The 19,513-nt window shown below is 34.8% G+C and overlaps 1 protein-coding gene across 33 annotated transcripts in view; it reads right to left on the bottom strand.

The window, feature by feature from the left end:
* FIP1L1 (factor interacting with PAPOLA and CPSF1) overlaps nucleotides 1–19,513 on the bottom strand; it is a 75,201-nt gene that overhangs the window by 41,859 nt on the left and 13,829 nt on the right. For 9 of the 33 annotated variants that reach the window (XM_047799617.1, XM_047799619.1, XM_047799587.1 and 6 more), the window contains 4 exons: nucleotides 18,830–18,960; nucleotides 18,472–18,540; nucleotides 9,945–10,054; nucleotides 3,513–3,620 (listed from right to left, as the gene is read on the bottom strand). In XM_047799617.1, coding sequence (XP_047655573.1) covers nucleotides 3,513–3,620; nucleotides 9,945–10,054; nucleotides 18,472–18,540; nucleotides 18,830–18,960 — 418 coding nt within the window. The remainder of the gene's footprint in view (nucleotides 1–3,512; nucleotides 3,621–9,944; nucleotides 10,055–18,471; nucleotides 18,541–18,829; nucleotides 18,961–19,513) is intronic. The other 24 variants (XM_047799621.1, XM_047799618.1, XM_047799608.1 and 21 more) reach the window with 5 other exon arrangements.

Genomic DNA, 19,513 nt, shown 5'->3' with positions numbered 1-19,513 from the left:
ATTTGTTCATTTTATGATTTCATCAAGACCTAAGAGTAAGTAGCGCAAGAACAAATGAGGAAGTTAATCTTAGATTTAATGTTCACTTAACATTCAGTTTTAAGTTTCGTGTTTATTATAAGAAATCCAAGCAAGTGTAAATATTTTAAAGTGATTTGAAACTGTAAAATTTATACTATTCCTCTTTCAGGAGTCTGACTTAAAAAAGTATTCAGATAGTGGAAAACAAGCTTAATGAAACTGCCTAGTATTTGCAACTAATCACCTAAAAGGCGCATAATTTGAGATTATAAAATCAAAACAAAATATAGAAATATACTGGACATTAGGATAGGATTATAGCAATCAACCATATTGCCAATTTTGATTTTATGTATTCATTAAAACTACTTCATTTTTCTAACTGGTTTTACAAGAGTTACAAACACAAATGTACAAAACAAACCTGAACCAATAAAATATTATTGTTATATACATATAGTTACCTTGAAGAGTTAAAAAAACACCGTATCATATAAAATTAACAAGGTGAGAAAACAAGTCTGGGTCTCCAAATATAGTAACTTATGAAAAGGATCTCAACCAGTGTTTTTTAACTGTTCTTTACAAAGAGACTTACGGAATGCTTCAAAAAAAAAAAAAACAAACAAAACCTCTCCATTTCTCAGTTATATTAATTACAAGAGTTGGAATTTCATTTTCTAGCTTATGCTGTTAAGATAATGTAACTTTCATAGATTTTTTTTTTTTATTTTCAAAAGTACAAGATACACACTGACAGTACAGTGTCAAATTTCCTACTACCTACATTCCTTGAGACTAATCACAAAATCAGAATAGGGAGTTTTCTGAGTTACCAAAACATATTTTTTTGGTGGTGGTAGTGGAGAAGCGCTAGTGTAGGGAGAGTTACACAAGTCGGCATATTGAGATGCATCACTTTCCGATTTAAGAACTAGTATTTTCCTTATATTTAGCATCAACTATTTTAGTTATTACATATAAAAAGCATAACTGTTTTAAGTTAAAAAATTACAAGTAAAATGAATTTCAGGCACATTATAAACCAACTATACTTTAAAAATAATTTTAAAAAACCATAAAAAATGAGATATTTCAAAAAAATAAAAAATAAACTGCAGGAATTTCAAATGTTAAAGTAACAGTAGCAAAAGAAACAAATATAAAATTTAAAATTACATTAAAATAAAAGATTTTAAATATTTCTATGACTTTGCACATGAAAGTCAACTTGCCTGAACTGCAGTATTTAAAGGAGAAAAACCAAGGATTCTTGCCCTGGCTTTGCCTCTTACTTAGCCATGAATTTGAGCCAGTTCTCTATAATTTCTCAAATCTCCTTTTCCATGTAAACCAGGGACTGACCAGAAAATAATTTCAGGATTAAAAGTGCCTTCCAAATAACACAGTCCAAACCCATCAGTTTACAAATGTGGAAACAGAGGCCTAGAAATTTTAAGGAAATTTGCACTAAATTCACATAAGTGCAAAATCAAACCTAATGTCCAAATACAATACTCATGCCATGAAACTGCTGTTAAGTTTAAGAAAGTGGTTATTCTTTTCATACAAAAAATGGCTACTGATTCATCATCAATAGTAGCATGATGAAAATAAAAGCTCTACTGTCTGGTCCTTTTGGGATCAGTAAACAGTCTGTCCATGTTGCTGGCCAGTTAAATATCAGTCCAAGTGCTTCACACCATGCACCATGTGCCATAACTACCAAGTCAATTGTTACACAGAAGTAGCATTAGCACAGCTATTAAACTTTGGGGTTCCACAGAAATATTAAACATTGATAGACTCATAGACTCCACTCTACACTTGTTAGATCTAACTTTCCTTATTTATCTTATTTTCTTATCTTTTGTCCTTTTTAAGGGCCGAACCCGTAGCATATGGAGGTTCCCAGGCTAGGGGTCGAATCAGAGCTGTTGCTGCCGGCCTATGCCAGAGCCACAGCAACACCAGATCCGAGCCACGTCTGCAACCTGCACCACAGCTCACAGTAACGCTGGATCCTTAAACCACTGAGCAAGGCCAGGGATCGAACCCTCAACCTCATGGTTCCTAGCTGGATTTGTTTCTGCTGCGCCACGGCGGGAACTCCTAACTTTCCTTATTTAAGTAACTCTATTTTCTATTAGTTCTTCAAGGAGAATTTTAGTTTTAAAAAATAAGATCTATCAATATTGTATGATACATATGGAAAAATGTTAATGAATACTTTTAAGATAATAGTAATATATGCATATTTTCATTCTATAACCTGTTAAAACAATACATGCAACTGACACTATTCTAAGAACAAATATTTTATCTGCATCAATTACTATACTTATCATTTGGATATTCATCAACATTAGTAATATTTTTCACTTTGAGATAAATACCCACTTTTGAGAATAACTAAGCTTATTCTCTCCTAACAAGAAATCCTATCAAAGCAAGCTGACTACAAATTCTTACTACTCCTAGGGAATATATAATGGAGACCTCAAAGAAAAGAAAATCTAAGTTGACGTGTTTCCTCCTTTTGCTTTTCTTTTAGGTGCTATGATCAAAGACAACTGATAATAATTTAAATATTTAAAAGTTTGTACGTGAAAATAATTAAAAGCACATTAATAATACAGCATTGAGCTACCCAGGAAGGAAGCTTAAAATCCTTTAATGACAAAAACAAAATACACTACCATATTCTATCACCTTGTTTAAAACTTCAAATGATAAATTAACAAGGTATCTTGGTCTGTATTTCTAAATCAAGTAAAAGTGTAACTTCTTAGATTGATCACTGTTGGCAACGCATTTTCATATCCTAACATATTTGCTTCTCATTACATCCTTTAGGTCAGAAATTACTATTCCCATTTTACAGGCTCAGAGAGTTTACAATACCCATCCAAGGTCATATGCTTTGCAAAGTTAAGATTTAAAACACAAAACAAAATTCTATGGAGGGTAGATTATGAGTAAAAAGCATAGCAATGATAAGGGAGACAGTACTTCCTAGGACTGCTGGTAGACCCACTTAACAGAATGGCAGGTTTACGCACTGTAGTTGGGATATAAAGATTGGAACAATTCAGTGGTGTCTAATCCTATAGGCCCTAGGACTAGCTCAGAGGATTAAAATTTTATTTCACAGAGAGTAAAAAGCACCCAGGGTGCTTTTTGAATAGGGTAAGTAAGAAAGGAAAATTAAACCTGCAATAGGGGAAAGGAAAACATTTATTGAGGAACCATTAGCATGCTTCCATGCAATTTATAATATATTATAAAAGGCCAGAGAGATGAGGGCAAGAGATTAGGTTGATAAGGCCTAAGTCATAAGGTATTCATAAAAATCCTCAATTCCATACTGAAAAAGTATCGCTTGGGGGAAAAATATGGTATAGCCTACTCAAAATTTATTATCTGTCTAAAAAAACAAAGCACTGATGATCTAAACATCAGGAGTATCCAATGTTTAAAAATAGCCTTACCTTAGATCAGGTGATTCGGCCCTCCCATATCGATCCTGCCACTTCCCAACGCTTGAATTGGCTTTTCTGGAGGCAGTACTTGTCTGAGACTGAGAAGATGTGCTGTTTCTGGTGAGATAAATTTTCTATGTTTTTTCTTACATACTGTTGTCTCTGACCCCCCTTGTTCTGTTTCTTTTTTCCTGGACATGCTTTTTCTAAAGTCCTTTAGGATGTTCCTATAGTATCTTCAAGTCACATGAAATACTTGCTATGGTACTAAGACTGCTACTGCTATTCAAATACAGATGTGTTTGTTATCAACATTTTATTAAGTCTAGAATATTTTCATAAATATTTTTCAACATGGACAGTATGACATCAAAATGCAGAAGTGAAAAAAGAACCAAAGGTTACACATATTATTAAAAAATAAATTTCTGTGCTTTTACGAATTAATAACATTAATTTCTGCAGTTTCACAAAACCTTATTTGAAACTTTGCTATTTGTTTCCTTAATTCTTCAATAATAGGAATAAGTATTGTTAGTGTAACCAGTTAACAGCAACTCTCTGATGTGTTTTATAAAAGCCTATACCAAATATATATTGCATAAAAAAATTCAATTTCAAAATAATTAAAGTCGTTCAAAGTAAAATTCTAAAGAATGTTAATTTTATCCCTGGTATTCAGCTATTTACACTTTTGCCAATCCTTTAAAGAACTTATGAGACACTCTTTCAAAGAAATAGGAATAATATATATTTTATGTATCTCCTTATTCATGTAAAAAAAAAATAGGAAGAATAAACCAGAAACTAGATGAAATAAAATTTTTTACTTACATGAGTGAAAAAAACTGGGGAAAGAATGACTAATAATCTGAGTATATTTTTGGATAGCCCTGACTTTGGAACTATGTTAAATGTTCTACATAAGCAGAAAACAAGTCAATAAGCACAGAGGAAAAGAAATGCTAACACTAAATACAAAGAAAAACAATAGATCGAATTGTACTTTAAAGGATCAATAGAACTCCTCTGAAGGAAATTTTGAATATATTTTTCCTATTTATCATCAATCTAAAAAAAAGAATAATTACAAAGAAATCTTGAACTCTATTTAAAAGGTTTGGTTTTTGTAATGATAAGTGCAAAATTCTAATCAATTTATGTATATTTCAGGATTAAGCAAATGAGAAGTGAACTTGTTGGGCACTAGTTTCTCACTTCAGGAAAAGGAAGAAGCAATATGGAACAGGAAAAGTAGTAAATAAAACCTGTGGTGTCAAACTGCAAGTAAAAGCAACATGACTGCATGATTAAAATTTTATAAAAATATTGAAATTGCTTGCTTCTTCCTAGCATTGAGAGCTGAGGAGGCCTAGAAACAGTGACACCTCGACAGCAATGAACATAACTACTGAAAAGATCATGGTTTCTAGTTATCATTTCCCACTAAAAGCATCAGGGTCCCTTCAAGAAATGGTTGCTTCTAGAGAAGGGGCAGGAAAAACCTAAGACAAGACTGAAACATCTGGTAATGCCAGAAAATAAAGAAATCCTCAAAAAAAAAAAAAAAGATATGGACATATCAAAAGGTCACAGGAACCAGTTAAAGAGGCTCCTACAGACCAAATGTGGAAAAATTTGAGCATCAATATGAATTACAATATATATGTACACACACACACATACATCCACACACATATATATACATACATGTGTATACACATATATAGTTTACATATGACATACACAAATAAGCCATATTTATAAGTAACACACAAACACACACTCTCACAAAAATTAATGAGCCTAATCATAAATAAGTGAGGGAGGTGGAAAAACTAATTTTTAAAGTAGAATGCCAACTAATAAATGTAAGAGGAATAACATTAGACAACGACTGTTCTGCAGTCATTACAGTAATAACTGATTAAATAAAAAATCATCAATGGATGTAACATTCTTGGTAAGTTCAAACAGGATGTTTACACAGTCTCTTCACAGATTACTTATTTACACAGTAATTTTTCAGAAACCCAAAGGACACCACAACTAAGTGATTGAAGTTATCATTACTAATAATGGGACAAACTAATATCATGTACCTACAGGCTGATTCACTATGAAAAACACAACATTACTTACATAGTATTCCTGCCCCCAAAGCAAAGCCTGAATCTAATAACACAGAAACATCAGAAAAACCCAGATTGAAGAATGATATTTAAAATAACCAGATTGTACTCTTGAAAATTCAATGTCAACAAATAATGTTTGAGAAGTTGTCCCAGATAAAAGAAGAATAAAGAAATAAAAGAGTTAATTTTAATGAATAATACCAGAATGAATCCTAACTCAAGGAGGAAAGAACTGTCATAAAAGATATTATTCAAATAATTGGCAAAATTGTCTTTGCTCTTAAGAAATATATGCTCAAGTATTTAGAGTAAAAGGGCACAATGTCTACAATTAGCATTGAAATGGTTCAGAAAAAAAACATTTTTGAGAAACTATAAAGCAAATGTGGCAAAATATTATTAATTGGTGAATCTGGGTAAACAGTGTATAGACTTATGTAATATTTTCCTTGCAACTCTTAAGTTCAAATTTCTGTCAAAAACATTAAAGAATAAAAATAAATAGAGGTGGCACAACAGAAGCTTCTGGTAGTAATGATAATATTCTGCTTACTGATCTATATGAAAACTTGTAAAGATTAAACAAAATATCCTGATATATTAAATATTAACGTTTTACTTAAGTACACCAATTTGCTGGGCAGTACAGAAACTTAGAAATCCAGCATTCTTACAGGTACAAAGAATTATAAAAAAAAAAAAGTTTTGTGCAAACATACTAACAACCATCTATATATTAATAAGGCAATCTAAGATTTTAAACAATAGAAATAGTGATTAGGTCAGTAGCACACCTCAATACTGCTAAATATTTGCTGGGCAGTCTCTATTACGACTTAAATGACATCAGCATCTTCTCCCTAAAGTCAATAAAATTCCACTTTCAAATTCCCTAAAGTCAATAAATTTCCACTTTCAAAATTCCACTTTCAAAAATATCAACTTTCCATAAATATAGAGGCTAAAACAGAAATGCTTTATAAAGAATAAAACACACACACACAAAAGAATAAAACACAAATATTTATTTATGGAAATACTTCACGGTGATCAAAAAGTATCTTTTTGACCAAGGGAAGATGAATCCAGAAATCAAACTTTTCCAATGAGCAATGAGTACTATTCTCCATATGCAAAAGTGACAGTACTGACATGTTAGGTCTGCATCTATAAGCTGTGGTGGTAATTACCCAATCTTTTTAGTAGTAGTGATAAATCTGCTAATTTTTCAATCATTTCTTTACCTTCTGTTTACTGAGCCTTATCTACCAGTGCCCCCTCATCACTCCTTATCCATCTCTCCTTCATCTCTCCTTAGATCTATGACCCATCACTATAATCGCTCTCTCCAGTACACTCTCACCTTTCTTGCTCCTCTAGCCCTTTGTTATATTTGCCTGGTGTAACTTCAATCCCAGTTAAATCCAACTCCAGCTACTCTTCATGAACACATGAACACCCAACAAGGGGAAGAGAAACAAACCCAAACAAGCTGACTTGTCTCATTTGCAACCTATGGCCATTAATCTCGAAAAAAGTTGGAAATACAGTCTCTCTCCCCGTGTTATCCATTTTTCACTCTGCTAGTTCTTTCCTATTAGCGTATAAAAATGCTGCGATTTCTCCCACTTTGAAAAATAACCCTCTCTTGACCCACTTCCCTCCAGGTAACTGCCTAGCAATCCTGCTCCTTTTCCCTAGTTCATTCACGCACCTCTAGATAATTATTTCAGAATTTCACCTCGCCTCTCACACACTCAACACCCCTTTCAATATCTTCGCTTTCACCATGTAAGTCTACATCCTAGGTTGCTGGGAAAAACTGAAGCAATCAGAAAGAGAACTTTCAGTTGTTCCCATCACCATTTACCTACTCACCTACCTTTATGAGATCCTGCCTCCCTCCTGTTACAATGAGTAAATTGCCCATGTTCCCCCTTAAGGCGAAGTCCTCCACTTGCCTATTAAATCCCACCCCCTCTGAGCTTCTCAAGGACACTGCTGTAACAATGGACCCTTCTCATCTCTTATCATCAATTTTTCCCTCTAGTAACTCATTCTCCTAAGTATACAAACATGCTGTAATTTCTTTCATTGGAGGGGAGACCGCCTTCTGACCCCACATTTCCCTCCCATTTCTCTGCCACCTCAAAAGAAAAAACTCAAAAAACTGGTCATTCTAATTGTCTCATTCTAATTCTTCTCTCCCTATTCTCTCTTGAATCCATTCCAGAAAGTCTTTTTTTCAATCTTCACTTTATTCCACCGAAAATGATCCTGCTTAGAATCACCAAAAAATCTTCGCATTTTAAGATTCAAAGTCATTCTCAATCCTCTCCTTCTTGGACAATCAGTATTATTTGATAGTTAAACTTCTGCCTACTTTGAGACACATTCTTTTGAGGATATACACTGGATTTTCTTCCTACTTCACTCATCATTCTTCTCTACCAGTCTTGTCTTACTGGTCCACCCTTATTTTTCTGACCTGCAAGTAAGTGGCCCAAGACTGTCCTCTTACCACTTCTCTATTAATACTTACTTCATTTACAACCTAATTTAGTTTCATAGATTTACTTAAATACTAAACACTGATCACTCCCAAATTCGCACCTGCAGCTAGGACCTTTCCCCTCTACTCCAGATCCATACACCCACTTCCCCATACACATTTTCTATTTTTTATGTCTAACAAGCATCTCCATTTTATTATGCCCTAAACGGAACTCTTGGTTTCCTCCCTTCAAAAATCATTCTTCCTATAGTCTTTTCCACCTCGCATATAAAAAGAGCAGAAATGTATCTTTAGAAATGTACCCAGTATCTGATGGTGTCTCACCATAGGCCCCACTACCACTTTGGTCCAAGTTACCATTATCTCTCGTCAAGATAATTGTTACAGCCTCCTACTAGTCTCCCAATTACTGCCCTCAACCCCTCTGCAACCTGAGCTTAATAAAGTAGTTAAATTGAGACTTTAAAAACCTAAATCAGATTATTTCATTCTTCTGCCCAAAATCTGATGGTGACTCCGCATATGTTTTACTTATAGGAAAAGCCAAAATTGCTATAAATGGCACAATGCCCTACTGGGACGGCTGGGGGTGTTGGAAGTGAGCAGGCAAAGTACAGAAAAACTGCTATTGATTTTTAAAAGTTCATTTAGTTTAATTATGATAACAAAAACCTATCAAATATTTATTATGTAACTCCTTCTATAAATTAATTCATTTAATATACATAACTACCCTGTGGTATTATGTAGCATTATTACTGTATTTTATAGATTAAGAGGTGAAAGAACAAAAAGATTAGGGAATGTGCCCGAGGACACACAGCTAGTAAGTAAATACATTAAGCCAGGATTTGAACCGCAAAAGTCTGGTTTTGAAAATGTCCATAAGTAATTGTTAAGATGAGAAGAGACAGTCAAAATCTGAGATGACTTTATGACATTTAATTCTAGATCAAAGTTTCAAAAGTCATTATCTTAAGGCTACATGTTTGGTTTTCCCGCAATCATACAGTATGAAATACCAGAAAAAAACCAGGAAACTACGCAAAATAAATTTAACTAAAATAAAAGATAAATGATCTAGCTGAGAACTAGTGATCTGGCTAAGAACTAGTAATAGTCAGATTATTAACTTATTTCAGGCCCAGAGAAATAACTGATTTAAGGCATCTTTATCTAATTCAAGATGCAACTGCTAACATCAAAACTTCCCTAGTCCTGGCTTATCCTTTACCATTTTCCTAGTAATAGGCTAACCACTTGTCATGTTTAAGTTAAAGACATTTACCAACACATTTGCCTCTTAAAATTAATATCTTGTAGAACTCAAAGTTAGGTATTATCACAACAAACCAGAGAAAGGAAAGAAAGTGGTTTTAATTGCGAACATTTCTCAGGCTGAAATTTCTATGACTCTTTCACTAAAATCAGTACAACATCTTGAGGCCAGCAGATCTAGACTTAGGGAATTCAATAATTCTTTATAGAAGAATAATAAGCATAGAAAACAGCAAAACCATTATTGTCAACACCTCTCTTTAAAGTGAGATTGCTGTCTCTTTATACACACATGCAAGTATATATCAGCCTTCATTTCTTGCTTACCTAAATTTTTTCAGATGAAATAACACCCAGAAGAGTTTTTCACAAAGAATTCATTTTGTACTAAAACCAAGTAGAATGTTCCAGTTTTTTGTTATGTCATTCAGAGCCTTTCTACCTTATATGGCATTAATACGAGGTGAAGACACCAATTCCTTCAATCAACTGAATCATCAATGTCTCACTAACCTGCTTGGTGGGAGGCCAGTCTTGAACAAGGAAGGAGGAGAAGTAAACTCAGCTTTTGTAGATGGAAGTGCTGCTTCCTTCTCTGAATTTCCAGTTCTTCCCTGCTGTACCTTAAAAAAAGGGGTTATTAGCTTGTTTAATTTAATGGAACACTCCACATAATACAGTAAAAATGTTAAAACCATAACATCTGATTCAAAATTAAATATGAAGAATGCTTCATTGCTGAGCATATAATAAAATTAAACCTATTCTAGAATAGCATTAGGCGAAAGGCATCAAAGATGGATTATGGGATCAAAATGTTCCCAACTAATAACAAGTTCACATTAATGTCACTTAAAAGTCTGATAAACTATAACTCTTAAAGACTTCCATAAATTTCCTCAGATCAACATAAACAGTCCAAGATACTTAGTTAAGACTCTGTGTTTCATAGTTAAAGAGAGGCCCTGAAGAATTTTCTCATTCTCTTCTATGTTTACTACCCTTATCTAAGAAAAATGGCCATTTCAGACATTTTGACCATTTTCTATTCTGACTGATTTGCTGTATTAATAATCTGCTCCTGCACTTCCATAACCTTTCCCCATTTCCCCATCACCATCAACAGATCCACCATCCTGCCAGTTCAGTACACCTCGAAGCTTTAGTACCTCTTCTCATTCTTTATAATCACTTTCAAACCAGTTATCTGCTTCATAATTTCTCTCAAATTTGCTCATCTTTTCTGCTCCTATTAGATCCTTTGAATATGGTTCAGCCATAAGACTGGTGAAAATATTCTTTACACTCTCGCTTTTATACTCACCCTCCTATCTTAAAATCAACACTAATTTAATAAATTTATATAGTTCAAGTTGCTCTATACTTGAATAACATCACTATTATCTTACACCCTATATAAATTCTACTGTCCCTTTTCAATCTAAATTCAGCATCACTTGCCTTTCCCGTGAGGCAAAAGCCAAGATAATTCAGACACCATGACTCTTATGTATATAAACTACTGATTCAACTCCAAAAACCATCTACCTCTCAAATAATCATGTGCAACTTATTTTCAAATAAAATATTAATGTTTAAGTGCTAAATATATAAGGGATGATGAGGATCAGCACTAAGACAATGAGAACAGAAAGCAAGAACTAGATGTGATAGACATTTGACAGTTAAAACTGACAGAATATGGTGGCAGGGAAAATTAATATGATTTAGTCATCATTTATTAAATATCTATTATGTACCAGAAACTGAGACCATAGAGAGAAATACAACAAAATCCCAGACTGTGGAAAAGACAGGCACACAAACCACCAGAGCAATACAGTAAGTGTGATGAAAAAAAAATATCGCTGGGATAAAAGATGCTATTAGAAAACACAGAAGAAAAAAACGCACTCCTCTTCCCAGGAATGTCAGGAATACTCAAGAGCTGACACTATGGTCTCAACTGTTCCCCTGAGCACCAACAATTTACATCCAATTTTTCACATGTTTAATAAGCATCTCAAACTTAGCATGTCCAAAACAAAGCTACTGATTTCCCTCTACCCCACAATCTGATCCTCTCCAAGTCTTCCTCATATAAGTAAATGGCCCTATCATCCACCAAGTTTCTCAAGAAAACAAAAACACCTAGTAATTATTCAATACATAGGAACATCCTATGTCAACTTCATCTAGACAATAAATACCAAGTTCAACCACTTATCATCATGCCCATTCCTAAAATCCAGGTCAAACCCACAACCACACCTCAACTGTTCCACTAAATTAACTTGTCTTTCTGCTTTGACTTTACATCACTAAAATCCATCTTCTGTACACAGCCAAAGCAGTGTTTCAAGTGTAAATCGAGTTGATTTACATGTCTCTCCCCTGCTCAACATTCCCCAATAGCTTTCTAATACCAACAGAATAAAACCTAAACTTACCATGGCCTACAAGCATTTACAGAGTATGGGCCCTGACTACCTCTCCAACTTTGGTTTTCCTCTATTCCTGCCCAACTTAACTATGCCCAGTCACTGACCTTTCTTTTCTTCTTAGTTCCCCCTTTATGAGGGCTTTTGCACTAGCTGTTCCTTTCACTTTACAAGTCTCCTCAAAGCAGTCATTCCAATCTCTACCATATTATCATTTTGTGTTTTCTTCATGGAATTTCTCACTATGGTCATTATCTTAAGTCCTCTTATTTATTTTACGTTTATTATCTGTCTGCTGCCACTATAACATAGGATCCCTGAAGACAAGGATGACATCCAGTCCAAATCTGTATCCTAGGTGCCCAAAAACATCACCAGGCATGCAATGAATGCTCAAATGTATTTGCTATTTGATTGGCTTTGGGACTCAGCTTAAATGTCACTTCTTGAAGTCTTTCATAGGACAGGTAATTAATAACTATAATTCTTGGCATGATATCCAATTACTACCTATCTTTTCCATTAAGTCATATAAATTCTAAGACCACAAAGTCTAGGTCTATAATGGTTACCTCTACTCTCCACCCAAACCTAAAACACTTCCTGACACAGCCAATGCTCAGTTAAAAACTGGGGAGAAGGGACAGAGAAGGGTGGGGAAAAGTGGAAGGGGAGGGGTGAGAAGACAGCATAAATTAAAAAGTATTTACAAAAGGGGAAAAAGTAACAAAAGGTATCAGGAAAACACAGTACACTTTTAAACATGTAAAAATTCCTTATGTTTCCTAAGTTCATTTTCTGAATTTCTTCTTAACATAGCCATTATATTAAACAATTCTGAACTTCATCATTTGAGCAACCCTCCTATTAATACATTATCACCTTGTCTTCCGATGTTGCATTCAGCATTACAGATTCAAAATTTGTTTAATCAAAACATAATGAGATTATTTTTTCACATGATCTAATATTTTAAGAAATGACTGTAAGACATCACAGCTATTTTTTTTGGGGGGGGGATCATGTGGCATGCTGAAGTTTCTGGGCCAGAGATCAAATCCGTGCCATGGCAGCAACAATGCCAGATCCTTATAATCGATAGGCCACCAGGGAACACCATCATGACTGACTGTGTAAAAAACAAATTCATCTCAGATCTTACATATGCAAAGAAAAGCTGACTGAAGTCTATAATCTTAAGAAATTAAGTATTTACACAAATTATGCCAACATTCATTCTGTAAAATTTCCTGCGACTGCCCTTCACAGCATTGCTTATAAAAGCTTAATATTAGAGGAGTTCCCGTCATGGCGCAGTGGTTAACGAATCCAACTAGGAACCATGAGGTTGCGGGTTCGGTCCCTGCCCTTGCTCAGTGGGTTAAGGATCCGGTGGTGTCGTGAGCTGTGGTGTAGGTTGCAGAAGCAGCTCGGATCCTGCATTGCTGTCGCAGTGGCGTAGGCCAGTGGCTACGACCCCTAGCCTAGGAACCTCCATATGCTGCGGGAGCGGCCCAAGAAATAGCAAAAAGACAAAAAAAAAAAAAAGCTTAATATTACAAAATAATATCCAAAAAATTATTGTCAAACACCCAAATAATGGATTATGTAGCTATTTTAAAGTGTTAATTATCAAAAAAAACCTTTAATAACCTAGGAAAACATTCATCACATGTTAAGATGGAAAAAGAAAAAGTAGATAACTACATAAATTATTTCTTTCAACCCACAAGAATAAAGACTGTGAAGGCAACAAAATTTAGGACTTAGCAAGCAGATGAAAAAATAGTAACTGAGCTGACCAAAGAATCTGAATCCTAAGTCAGAAAGGAGAAATCAAAGACATATTAATTTCCACAGCAAGATTCAGGAATTGACAACTCTAGCTCCCAGAGCATTTCAATCAGCCAAGTAAAAAATATAAACCCTCTAGGCAGGATACTAGAGTATCTTCTCTGAAAACTTAGATTATTACAAAAACAAAAATAAAAAACAAAAAGCAAAACAACCTAGATACTGACATCAGAGACTGTGAAAAAAGCTTAGCCCTACAGTAAAGCCTACAATCAGCCAAGCCCTACCCACATGCACAGATCATCTTCACCTTTTCAGTGGTCCACTTTCTTGTGAGTCAATAATGGCTAAGGATCAACAAATATTTGAGGAAAGTCAAAAAGTCCAAAACAACAAACTTAAAAAATCAACTTGGAGAAAACAGCCTATGCACAAAAAGAAAACCTCACAGAAGCAACCTATCATTAATATCAAGACCTTTTTAGAGACAGAGGGAGAAAAAAATACTGCCATCGCTGCATGCACGAACAGAAGCAGGATGCTGTAAGAGAAATACTGAAGAAAAATCTTCTTGGATATGCAAAAATATAACAGCAGAAATGAAAAAGAGAACAGAAGCACTCTAAGGTTAAAGAAATCTCCCAGATAATGGAAAACAAAGAGAAAGGAAATAAGGAAAACTAAGAAAATTAAAGGACCAGCATGAGGTCCAATTTTTGAACAAGAGGTCCAAAAGACAGAAGAAAGCAGAGAAAAAAAGCAAAAAAATAATAGAGGAAAATATCCCAGAGATGAAGGATACATACCTCCAGATTAAGAAGGTACAAATGAATGCTTGGTACAATGGATGATAATAGACCAAGACACATGCTTATGAAATCCACAATACTGGTGACTAAGCTCATACATACATCTACAGACACGGAAAAAAAAAAAAATCATCTATACCTGTGTGCACACACATAGTATTTTGAGAGAAGGTTGTGGTTAATTTTTCTTACATACATATCACCTACTCTCACCAGTCACTCCTCTCTTGCCCTCACCCCAAATGATATAATCATACACCTGATTGTTGTTGCACCCAAGTGACCTTATTTTTACACCTATTATATCTCATCTTTCATTTTGTTAAAAAAAATAATAAAAACCTTTATTTAGAGAGTTCCCATTGTGGCTCAGCAGTAACAAACCCAACTGGTATCCATGAGGATGCAGGTTCAGGTCCTGGCCTCGCTTAGTGGGTTAAGGATCTGGCATTACCATGAACTGTGGTGTAGGTCGCAGGCAGCATGGTTCAGATCCTGCATTGCTGTGGCTGGTGGCACAGGCTGGAGCTACGGCTCTGATTCAACCCCTATCCTGGGAACTTCCATATGCCCTGGCTGCGGCCCTAAAAAAACAAAAAACAAAAAGAAAAGATTTCAAGAACGTCAAAATGTTGATAAATCACTATAATAAACACACAGGGGTTCATCTGTACTATTCTATCTATTTGTTAATATGTTTGGAAATTTACTGAATAAAAAGTAAAATAAATTATTTTAAAGATGCTGTTGGGTTGCTTGTGTCTCAATTGACTAAGGATGAAAAAAACATCTTCGCAATAGATATGAAAATAACTTAAACTTGAATCTATTCCTCTGTCCACTCACCAGTACTAGTTTGGATCCTTGTTCATTTTATACCCTGACTCCCTTTCTGTCTTACATTCATTCTTCAGCTCACCCCAGTTCCAGTTCTTTTTCTAAAAACCAGATTTGCTCATGCTCTTCTCCTACCCAAGAACTTTCAAATGGCCTCCTACTGTCTGCAGGCTAATTTAAGATTAAGGTCTTTCTCATAATGGTCCCATTTCTACCATTTCCAGGCTTCTCTCCTCTGTCTCTCATCCCACCTTTCATACTATCTGGTTTTGTTCACATTGCTCTCTCTGCCTACAATGTTCTATACATCCATCTCTCTCCTACTAATGAAAACTCAACTGTCCTTCTTTTGTGTGTGTGTGCTTTTTTCTTCTAGCCCCGCCTATGGCATGAGGAAATTCCCCAGCCAGGGATCAAACACATGCCACAGCAGCAGCCCAAGCTGCTGCAGTGACAACACTGGATTCTTAACCCGCTGCACAACATAAGAACTTCTCAACCATTTTTCATTTATTACATCCCATTTGAATCCTTCTAGGCTCTGTGACGTAGGATAACCCATGCTCACCTCTGAACTCCCTACTGCATTCTGTCAATACACCACATAACACCTGTCACATTATACCAGGATTATTAGTTCACATGTACACATCACTCAGATCACGAGCTTCCTGAATACAAAGACTCTGTTTTACATAGCATCCAGCATAGTGCTGAGCACACGTAAGGTACTCAGATATATTTTTTTTCCTTCTTTCTTTCTCACCAAGCCTAATAATGATGGTTCAAATGGCAGTTAAGTGGACAAGACCTTGGATTTTATCCAACCACATCACACACTACTGCCAGTGTCACTCTCCTGATCACTAATAGGCGGTAATCCCTGCAATTCTTCCTCCTGGTTCCTAGGCTGTCTAAAGCTAAATCACACCCTACATATTCTCCAGAAAGAATTCTCTGATCCACTAAGGCTGATTTCTGAAATAATCCTTTTATTTACTTCTACTCAATTAAGACTTAAATTTCTTTGTCCAAGCCAAAGGGCAAATCTTTCCTAAATCTGTAATACTTTTCAATTTCGCTTCTCTATGCTCTCAAGGTTTCCATTAAAATGGTAATATGCTTTTCTCTACTATTGCATCCCACTTTTAACTTTAAAAAAAGGAAGTAGAAAGGACCTATATATAGCATCCAACGTAATTTCTAATCCCAAAGTAGTATCTAATTAACTCTCTCATTTCTCCAATTTCCACAGCATTTAGTTTAAAATATACATTTTAGCACTTAATAATACCTACTAAGTTTACTTATTTGGGAACTAATTACATCTTTGTAATGTTTTTGGTATTCTCCAGAGTTGCAGAGTTCTTTGAAAACAATAATCTCACAGAAATCTGAACAAGGATATTTCAGAAATTTATTTAAGGTGACAGAAATATTTCTGAAACTCAGTGTAAATCAGATGAGATCGGGCATGTTCAGGGTAGGATAGTCGTAAACTGAAATTCAATGTAAATCAAACTGCAACTTGAAAACACCAAACACTGCCACCACATACTATTAGTGGCAGATTTTGAGCACTAGCAACAAAATATAGCCTACAGACCACGATACGCATAAAGAAAAAGCATGAGCCACACACACCCTATCCCAAATCAGTATTTCCAACAGACAAGTAATATTTAAGCACATTAAGGCAAAAAAGAAAAAGAAAAAGAAAAAAGAGAATACTCATCAAATTCAAGTCCCTATTCATTCGGAATCAAATAAATCAAAATGGGACAACAACCTCCTCTCACATAATCAAAGACACTTCCAAATAATTTTTGATAGACCATATGTACATAAAAAACTCATTCATGATGGCTACCTTCAATACGAGACCAGGCCCTAGAAGTTTCTTTTTATTCTTTACTTTCAGAAGTTTACTGCAAAAAGATAAAATACAGAGAAACTGGCCGTTTAAAAAGGCAGTTCTCCTTCCTGTTAGAAGAAAATAAAAAGCACCACTGCAAACGAACTATTTCATAATCAAGGTAACTTCCTATCTATTCACTGCAATCATAAAAAACAACATATTCAATGTCTAAATGGGTAGCTATCACCAAGAAGAACCTGATGATCATTTAAAATAAGACATCACACACTTTCAAAATATTTACAGCAGAACAAGAACCAAATACTTACCCAAAGTAGGATGTAAATTAAAATTAAACTCTCTATACAGAACTGTGTCCAGCAGAGCGGCTACATCTGCGGATATAGCACATGCATTGCATAAGGCAGTATTTTGGTGGACAGGGCTGTAGCCCCAAATGGGACACAGAAAAGTTCCTGCCCACAAAAGTTCCCTGAGTATATAACCCAATCTAAAAGCCACTCCCAGTCTTCATCCCAGTGTCTCTCAATATAAAAATTAAGAATTAAGGTAAAGGAAGAAGAATATACAATCACATTTTGAGAAAAGTCTGTAGGTTGCTGTATACTGCACAGGTATGAAAATATATTACTATTATTTAGACTGAGTCTGTAATCACATGGAATGGAGAAGCCAGAAGTCAGTCTTGATACCCAAGTGATTTTATCAACCTTCAAGTCTCTTACTAAACCTACCCCTTTTAAGTATTAATTTAAAAAATCAACAGCTTTATCCTATTCTGTTGAGTCTTTCACAGTGACTCACAAAGAATGTCTAAGATTCTTAAACATCTTAAACTACAAGAAACATTACACCAATGACTTCAGCGTCATACAAATAATATGCAGTATGCCATCTGCCTTACTATTTTTTAACAGAAAATCAGGAAAAATAAGTCTCGAATTCTGATAAAGATTATAGCAGGACCTACAATGAGTGCTTAGTCTGTTGGCATAAACTTTTATATCCTACAAACAAACATACACTATGACTCAAAATAAAAATCACAACATATAGCAAGAACAGTTTTACTTGGCATTGTTAGTATAATAGGCTACAATTCACATGCTTGCAAAGTGGAGATAAAACAACAATCAGCAAATTTGTAAGTCACCAGGAAGCTAAAGGATTGGAAAAAAGGTAGCTATTTCCACTTTAATCTCATCCCTTGAGTAGTGGTATGGGAGCAGACTCAAGAACAAAAAAATGAGAGCAACCAAGGATAATTTACTAAAATTCACCTTAAAAAGATTGAATCTGCCATCTTGGATCTCTGCACCTGGTGTAACTTCCATAGTACAGTCTTCGGCCTAAGTTAAATAACATATTCCCCATTAAGATACCACATAAATTTTAATTGTAGGCCATATAAAGACAAACTAGCTGTGGCTAGTTTGTGACTTGAAACTAAAAACATCAGATAATCATTAATATGAAACTCTGAAAGGGAAGGAAGGGAAAAAAACAAACATGGTAAAATGGAATTTTTAAACTATCACATAGCATTTAACCACCTTTATAGGGAACAACTGATTTACTTAGGGAATAAAACTGGGACAGTAGAAAAGGCTGGGGTATTTTGGAATATTTACTAATTACCGTAATTTTATTAGTAGTAGAGGTAACTGGTATAACTTCAAGTCCCATTCGTATCCTCTTTTGTTTTTCACAGTAAGCTTTCCAGGTATCTTCATTAAACCCATAATTAAAATAATCAGAAAGATCAGCACCTAAAGATAAGACACACTTTTAGTGTGCAAATATTTCAATTCTATTTTTATGCAGCATATAATATATATTAAACTGTAAGAATAAAAATGGAGGGCGTTCCCTTCGTGGTTCAGCGGTTAATGAAACCGACTAGGATCCATAAGGATTCGGCTTCGATCCTTGGCCTTGCTCAGTGGGTTAAGGATCCGGCATTGCCGTGAGCTGTGGTGTAGGTCACAGATGCGGCTTGGATCCTGCATTGCTGTGGCTCTGGCATAGGCCAGAGACTATAGCTCCGATTCACCTCCTAGTCTGGGAACTTCCATATGCCGCGGGAGCGGCCCTAGAAAAGGCAAAAAGACAAAAAAAAAAAAGAATTATTTCCTTTATAAATGGCATTAATAAAACAATGTGCAAAGTCTACTCTTACATAATGCTAGGCTGTAAGATTTATTAATACAAGTCATTATTATGATGTGCATAAGACAACAAAAATTACATTTAAAAAATAATATTCTAAACTGATGCTGAAAAAAACTTTTCTAATAACGGTTTATAATAAAAATCTTTTTA

This window comes from Phacochoerus africanus, chromosome 10 (assembly GCF_016906955.1).
Source record: "Phacochoerus africanus isolate WHEZ1 chromosome 10, ROS_Pafr_v1, whole genome shotgun sequence".
Classification (NCBI taxonomy): Eukaryota; Metazoa; Chordata; class Mammalia; order Artiodactyla; family Suidae; genus Phacochoerus; species Phacochoerus africanus.
The sequence above is the reverse complement of the archived record's forward strand: the minus strand, read 5'-3'. Positions and strand labels throughout refer to the sequence as shown.